Raw genomic sequence first — 8247 nt, forward strand, 5'->3', positions numbered from 1 at the left:
TACAAGACTCTCCGCCCCATGCCAAAAGTTCTCTTTAAAAACCCAAAAGTGAAAATATGACCTCCACCGATTCATCATTTATCATGTTGTTTTAGAGTAATCCATAATATGTTATGCATCACATATCTGCAAAATGATTCTTTATTGTTGTTGTTTTATTATTGTTGACATTAGATCAAAGTTATTTTTAAGTCATTTTTCTAATCAGAAACATCATTAGTTCTACCGTACTTGAATTTGATCATTCTTGTAAATATACAGTACAAAACACGTAACTGTAAAGCACTGTTACTATTCTTGTTTTTGACTAAATTGGTCATCAAATCATGGCATTTATTATGATAATTATTAGTTTATAGTGCAGTGAACAGAAGTATGTATAGGACTGCCCTGCGACAGACTCTTAGAAAGACTTTTGATTCTGGTTTGTAAACCAGTAGGTTGTAAACAAAAAAGTAATATATTAAAGAAACGAAATAAATATATATTAAAGAATATAATTCAAATATTATATTTAAAGTATTGTCAAAAATCGTACTTATAGCATCAGTTAAGGAAAGAGCAGCAGGTTTGTACCTTGCAAAAACATGATACTGTTACGACACCTGCTGGTTTAAATGAACAATTACACAAATGGTACCAGCTCGAGGATGAGAACACTTGTCCAATTCACCTGCTGCCTGATTAAATAAAATACTCATTTAAACCTGTTTTAGTTTAGTGCTTGAAAACATTTGTCATTTATACAAAGTGAAAACTGGAAACAAGCATTATTCCTACAACATGTGAGGGTTACTGTAGGGTTAGGGGATAATATCATTAATCCGATATTTAAAATCAATGAAAGTCTGAAATCAACCCACCAATGTAATATAACAAACTTGACAAAACACAAAACTCGAGAAAGCTACTTCTACTTCTGATCGTTTCAAAGAGCTGTTTCCTGTGCAGCCACCAGATGACAGCAGCTGAATAATGCAATGAGGTCAGAAAAGATACTGTAACACTTATCTGTTCAACAACTGCAGTTGCTATTCCATACGTTGTTAAACAATGTTAGCCAAGGCTGCAGTAGCTATATTGGACATATATCCCCGACCGATTGAAATATTGAACCATGCGTATAAGACCACTATTAACACATTGTTTATTTAACAAGTGACTAGAAATAGTTAAAGCAAAGCACGGGATAAGCTGTGCTCCATGAAAAATAAAGTACATGCAACATGTATCATTTTAATATAAGCGAACGTATTCCAAGCTAAATGTACCCCAGTACGATGCGTTCTTATGCTAGCCTAATATCCCCTGTAGTCGTATGCGCGCAGAGGTCCCTTTAAATGAGCGCTACGCAGGAAATTCACTTCGCGGGTACCAGAAGATGTGCAGGCGAAAGAACCTGGACTGCTTTATTTTTCAGAGCAAACATACACCAAAACAGCATTGTAAACAGTAACCTTTATTGCAGATTCCACGAACTATTGAGCTCATAAGAGTAGCCTATCTCTCCACTCGCTCGTGCTGCTACAATTTCTACACACACAGCATCGCAAAAGAACGAAGAAGGTCAAGACTGCCGTTACAGGACGCGTTCTGATGGCTCAGGGAAAACGACAAATGAAGAGGTCTGCTTTCGGTATCGAACAGAATAGAACAGAAAGGACCATATCTGTTTTCAGGAATGTCCGCATCTCATCCGTCGAAGCATCTCTGAGCCGCAAATCCGAACAGCGCAATGGGATGTTAAAACAGACAGGATGTACAATCTTTTGATTTGTTTGGGTGTCCTCTAACTGACTCTTCCTGTACTTCTCGAGCTGAACGGAGATCATGTGGCCATGCCCACTGGGTTGAGATAGGTACCAGCAGGGGAATCTATATAAAGGCTGACATAGTTGGGATGTACTGTCAGTTTACTGTTCTTCAACATCCGGATCTCATCCTCTTACAAGGAGAACAGTGTAAAGTCATAAAAAATCATGTCTCATTCTTGGGGTTATGGAGCACATGATGGTAAGACCAATTTTACAAATAAATCTGCATGCACGTCTTTAGTAATATAGGACTGGTAAATAATCAATAATCAAGTCTTGAGTGAAAACAGAAAAAAGCACCCTGGATCATCTTCATTCAGTAGGTTACTTTGTATGAAAATACTGTATGTATTACACTTTATGAGAAATTGTTCATTGAACAGAAAAGAGAAGTGGTTCCTATGGTTCTTTCACAGACTTTATGGTTTCATAAAGAACCTTTAACATCAACAAAACCTTTACGTTGCACAAAAGACTCTTTGTAGCGGATAGCGGTTTTACAGACTATATAAAAAGCAAGAAAGTTATTTTTAAAACCTTCTGACTGAAAGGATTTTTGGGGACTCAAACATAGTTTTTCTATGGCATTGATGCAAACAACGAATAACTAATTTATTTTTTAGGAGTGACATTTGCTGACCTTGATTCTGTTGAAGAATGTACACTCATTATTGTACTGAACGTTTTTATCTTTTCCTCGCTACATCTCGCTGTTCTGTCATTACAGGGCCAGAAAAATGGGCAGAAGACTTTCCCATTGCAAACGGACCCAGGCAGTCTCCCATCGACATCGTGCCCACCCATGCACAACACGACCCCTCTCTGAAGCTTATTAAACTGAAGTACGATCCTGCCACTGCTAAGGGCATCCTCAACAATGGCCATTCATTCCAAGTGGATTTCGCTGATGACGATGACAGCTCAAGTTAGTACATCGCTGCATTGCAAGTAGCTTAAGATGATACATTTGTTACCCTCTTATATTATAATGTATGGTTGAAAGGGTCCCTTGAAGTGCAAAACAGGCTGTTGAAATTGCATGACTTTGAAATGGCACATTTCAAATATTGTCTAATATATTTTTTTTAACAATATTGTCGAACATTATTTAATATTGTGTAATATGGCAGCTTTAATATGCCATCAGACTTACATTTACATTGATGCTATTGTTAACTAGAATTATCACAAAATGTGAAATATTAAATACAAGGACACATTTTCTCAAATTTACCAGTCTGAGTGTGTAGGAAAATGTGTATCGGTGGAGAGTAATGCATGCTCACTCTCACTTTTTTACAGTCTCTGCTGACATGTGAAAACAGAATGTTTTTGCCTTCCTCAGCCAGTGGCACTCAGAGCGCTGTGCACTCCATTGCTAATGTATTCTATTATGGGAGAAAGAATAGAGCCACATATCAATGCTGTATGCCGTGGCCGGTCAATGAGAGAACCATGTGCTGAATTTTAATGACAATTCTAAGAAAGATTCAAACACTGCTATTGGAACACAACAGAAAAGAGTTTTCAAACACTTTCTGCATGCTAAAAAAGAAATTAATTAATTAACTATGTATAATTTTAGGTAGAGAATATGAAACTGCTCAAATAATCTTTAAGTAGTTCATTCATGTTCACATTGAGCAACGGGAAATAGTATCAGCAGTAGAAATGGGAAGTGGAGGATTCCAGGGACGGAATGCTGATGTGAGCTGACCTGCAGTTTTGGGTGTTTTATTGAATTAAGAAGGTTTCAAAATGACAGACTAAAAATAGATTTAATTTGCTGGTGACAACAACTGAATGTGATTGAAATTGTGTGTGTGTGTGTGTGTGTGTGTGTGTATGTGTGTAGCCCTGACTGGAGGCCCCATCACTGGGACATACAGGTTGAGACAGTTCCATTTCCACTGGGGAGACAGTGATGACAGGGGCTCGGAGCACACTATTGCTGGAACCAAGTTCCCCTGTGAGGTAATGAATCTCTCTCTCGATAAATCTTTCTCTCATAATCTTCTGTGTTGTTGTTCAAAGTGATCTCTTCCTTAAAACGACTTACTGTACAGCTCAGGTCACCGTGAGTATTTATCGAATTTTCTCTTAAAAAATTTGTCAAACAAATTTTGTCCCGCAACCCCCCCAGGCCCCCATCGAGCCATCCCCCCCCCCCGTACTGAATGCGTTAAATGTTTCAAAACACATTTGCTTCTTTCTAAAGCTTCACCTTGTTCACTGGAACACAAAGTACCCAAACTTTGGAGAAGCTGCCAGCAAACCTGATGGCCTTGGGGTGGTGGGAGTGTTTCTGAAGGTCAGGATTTTAGTCAAAAGCATTTAAAGAATTTCACGGAATACGTGATATGAAATAATATTTCTTTTCTATGGCTTTGTTTACTAGATTGGTTCTGCCAATCCAAGACTTCAGAAAGTCCTTGATGCCTTTGATGACATCAAATCAAAGGTACTAACATTCGCCCTTGTTTTTTTAATCAGTTGTGATATTTGCTCTCAGCTTTTGACCTTTGCTGCAATTCTTAACATTGTCTCTTTGTTGTTCAGGGCAAACAGACTACATTTTCCAACTTTGATCCGAAGACCTTGCTGCCTGCTTCTCTGGAGTACTGGACTTATGATGGGTCTCTTACCACACCCCCTCTACTGGAGAGTGTCACCTGGATTGTTCTGAAAGAACCAATCAGTGTTAGCCCTGCACAGGTACACAGTTTTAAATGACTGTGAATAAAGCATAGCTATTGACCAATCAGCAAATGACAGTATGCTACATCAGTTTTATAGCATGACTTTATTCAGTTATTCATTGTTTATTAATAAGAGGAAATGTGCAACACTGAGTTGATAAGTTAATAATTACCCAAAGCAAATACAGTCTGCTTACAGTAGTACAAATGAGCTTTCAATGTTTTATGTCACTTCTACTTGAACTAAAACTGGGAGGGTCGGTGCACCATAGGCTTCTGCTTTAACTAGATTACATTATTTTAAGCCTTATGGCTTGCCTGACTGTCAGTATCATATTTAAGGTGCGCTTGTGCCTTTAAGATAGAAGCCAACACCCCTACATACAAAGGGATAAACTGAGATGATTGCATATATAGACTAAGCAATATTTGTAACACTAAATGGGAAGTTTCTATGCATACAATTGCTTGTTTCACTTCTCATGTTAATAAGGTCAGTGGAGAACAGACTGCCTGGTGTGAAAATCACTATGCTATTATGCACTTTGTGTCTGATCTTAATTGGGTGTAGTCTTTAAAGCACCTTTAAAGCATGAACAGAAGAGGTGTTATGTTGTCAGTGGGGATGGGAATTGATTCTGGTTTTACTTTTACTAACACCAGTAAACAATTGAGGTTCCTTAACCATTCTATAACAATTATTTATACTATGGAGTAATCGCCAAATAATGGACTTTATAATTTTAATAACTTTAGTATACACTATATAGGGTGTAGTTTACGTACAGCATAATATTATAATAAAAAGTGATATTTTTGATAACATATTTACTGCCAGTTATAAAAAAGCTATTGTGTATATTTAACTACAAGCTGACTAGTCAATAATTAGACTTATTCAAGTCTCACAAACAGTTGTTAGTTTATTTCTAGCTATGTAAATGTCTGTGAGTCAGATGTTAATTTTATTTGAGGATTCATTGAGTCAGTAAGATGTTTAAGGCTGATAAGTTTAATACATTTTTCAAGTTCAATTAATGTATTAACGAGTTAATAAACAAACAAATTGTGAGTCTAATTTCAATGCTTATAGTGTGACTATACTGTAAATGTTATTGTAAATTCTTTAACAAAACCAAATATCATTCAATTCCAGTTTTTCTAATGGATTTGAATCTGTTTTCCATTATGTCTCTCTACAGAATCTCTAGCTGTCAGTGGTAGATTACAAAATAGAGATTTCTGTTCCGATTCATCACCCATGATGTAGGCAGCGCTGGAAGGATGGAGAATATTTTTAGCTTCAGTGGTTAGTCAGACTATGCAAATCGCTGTAGAGGGATTCTGGCAAGTGCGCTATGAATGACCAGGAATCTAAATATAGTAAATAAAGGGTGTAATAAGACTCTGCACTGCTGCCAGCAACAAACTAAACATTACAACCCAAAATAAAGCACATGTCTGTCTGTGTTTTAGATGGCTACGTTCCGTAGCCTGTTGTTCACTGCTGAAGGAGAGACACCTTGCTGCATGGTTGACAACTATAGACCCCCACAACCTCTCAAGGGACGCAAAGTCCGTGCATCCTTCAAGTAAATAGCACACTTACAGTAGTGGCACATCCCCCCACCCACATGCCTGTGCACTTATCATAATGTTTCTTTTTTCTTAATACCTTTCAATTACATTCCCTGTGGAATTGTTACTAAAATAGTATAGTATTTGTTCTCAATACAGGCTCTTGCCTGCACTACCCAGTATTGATAAGAAAATGGAAAACATATTTCAGGAAATATATATACATCCTCTATGTCTATTTTTGTAAATGTATTATTATTATTTTAAGGAAATTAGTTTTTTGCTATTTCAGAAACAGTGATAACTTTTTAACTGCCATATAAGAGTATTTTAGGATTATGGCAGTTTACCCATGATTCTTAGATGCCATCAAAATTCTTTTAGGATAATTCTGATCACTGAAAATTTAAAAAGGGGACACTTTTCAATTCCTAGTAAATTCTAGTCATTTTTTAAGCATTTTATGCTTTTATTTGCAAGCTTCCTCTATGCAGATCATATACTACATATTCAATATGAAAATTGCATTGTAGGACATTTTTAGACATCATGGTTCTGTCTGGGTTTATGGTAATGTGTGGATTTTATCGCAGAGTGACTGATCAGAAGCAAATAAGCCTTATAAAATACCTGCAAGGAAAGCACTTATTAACAGTAACATCATTATGTTATTCAAGTGGTTGAATATTTAAGAGATCAAGAGGAATTAGCTTTTTAATGTTTTCTAAGAATGTTGTACAATGATGCTCTGCTGTATGTATGATAATATAGGCCTATATTTTTCAAAATTAAGTTTATTGACTTGTTGCAACCAAATAACAATGTCTGCAAATCAGTCATAATAGGAATTTTATCAGCAATAAATGAATATATTTTAACCGACAGTACACGGCCTGTGATCGTTTTCTTTGCACCACACAACATTTTCTAATAATAATACATTTTATTTATAGCGCACTTTATATTTACAGAAATCTCAAAGTGCTACAAAATAGACGATTCAATCAATTAAAAGCTTGTATATAAAGATAAGTCTTAAAACCACATTTGAATGCACTCAATGACTGTGGTGCTCTCAGATGTTCAGGGAGAGCATTCCACAGTTTGTGATATTTTCTCACTGTTTAAGTGATAGCTTGATGTTAATATATGATTATACTCTAACTCCACAAGATGTTTCATATGTTCAAACCTAGACATGTAACCTTAAATGGCTGTAATTCAAAAACATTCTGAATAACACTCTCCCGTTTCATGCTCACTATAGGGTTAAATATCAGATTCAGTGTGGTGATGAAAATAGCAGATAGATGTTGTAGATGCTGAGAATTGAGGCATTAACTTAACATTACCAAAGAAGATTCAATATCCTGAATTCATGTCCACTCTGTGCTCTGTTATCATGGAGAAAAAATGAGATCATTAGACTGTCATCAAGGCTGAGAGAATCCTTTATCTTAAAACTTGGCATTCACCATGAGAACAGTTTTGTATTCCCGTCAGCTTCTCATTAACACATGGCTAATGCTCTTTGTCAGTATCCAGCCTTACTTATGCAATGTTTGCCCATTCTGACTGCTGTCCTGGAGAGACGTGTTATCATGGAGGTCATGAATCTGGCATCATCTGTACCAGTATGAAGCAGATCATACAGTCATGTTTACATGCACATTCTTTTCAGAAAAGATATTCTGGCTTTTTTCTGAAAATGTCACACTCACGTTTATGTTGTATAAATGCAGAAGGGTTTGGTTAGTTTGCCTAGAGGCGTCACTGCCCAGCGCAGAGCCCTCGAGATGAGAGCTGCTTGTGTAAATAATCAAGTGTAAGGGTTAAAGTACTTCCAATCATTAATTACTTCACATTCACAGCTTTGTACAATCCGTCCTGGTTTCCATAAAGGGGTGCAGGGGAAACAATATGGCATGGAAAATGAAATTAGATAAATATATGCATGCAAAAATGAAAAGCAAACAGACAAAAACTATAATAGTGCTGAAGAGTAGGAGAGGTGGGAGTCAGATGAAATGGCATTAGGAGGACAAAAGGAAGCAATAAAGGGAATAAGATACAGAACAGACAGAAATGCTCTTTGATTTGTGTATCGTTTTCTCTTCAGGTAACATATGTGCAGCATTAGATCGGATTAGATATAA

General features: G+C 36.5%; 1 protein-coding gene across 1 annotated transcript; it reads left to right on the forward strand.

Moving 5' to 3' along the window:
- The first annotated feature begins 1353 nt into the window (after positions 1–1353).
- Positions 1354–6971, forward strand: cahz (carbonic anhydrase). Its single transcript, XM_057334840.1, has 7 exons — positions 1354–2013; positions 2542–2739; positions 3670–3788; positions 4033–4125; positions 4213–4275; positions 4374–4529; positions 5990–6971. The coding sequence occupies exons 1-7, from the start codon at positions 1980–1982 to the stop codon at positions 6107–6109; spliced, it is 783 nt and encodes a 260-aa protein (XP_057190823.1). The 5' UTR covers positions 1354–1979; the 3' UTR covers positions 6110–6971.
- Positions 6972–8247: the final 1276 nt, after the last annotated feature.

Source organism: Triplophysa rosa, linkage group LG5 (assembly GCF_024868665.1).
Source record: "Triplophysa rosa linkage group LG5, Trosa_1v2, whole genome shotgun sequence".
NCBI lineage: Eukaryota > Metazoa > Chordata > Actinopteri > Cypriniformes > Nemacheilidae > Triplophysa > Triplophysa rosa.

Bases quoted from the DNA above. Each gene is read 5' to 3' on its own strand.
- cahz (XM_057334840.1), top strand. From the start codon at position 1,980: ATGTCTCATTCTTGGGGTTATGGAGCACATGATG. The intron at 2,014-2,541 runs GTAAGACCAATT...CTGTCATTACAG, and splicing joins GGGTTATGGAGCACATGATG to GGCCAGAAAAATGGGCAGAA. The intron at 3,789-4,032 runs GTAATGAATCTC...TTCTTTCTAAAG, and splicing joins GAACCAAGTTCCCCTGTGAG to CTTCACCTTGTTCACTGGAA.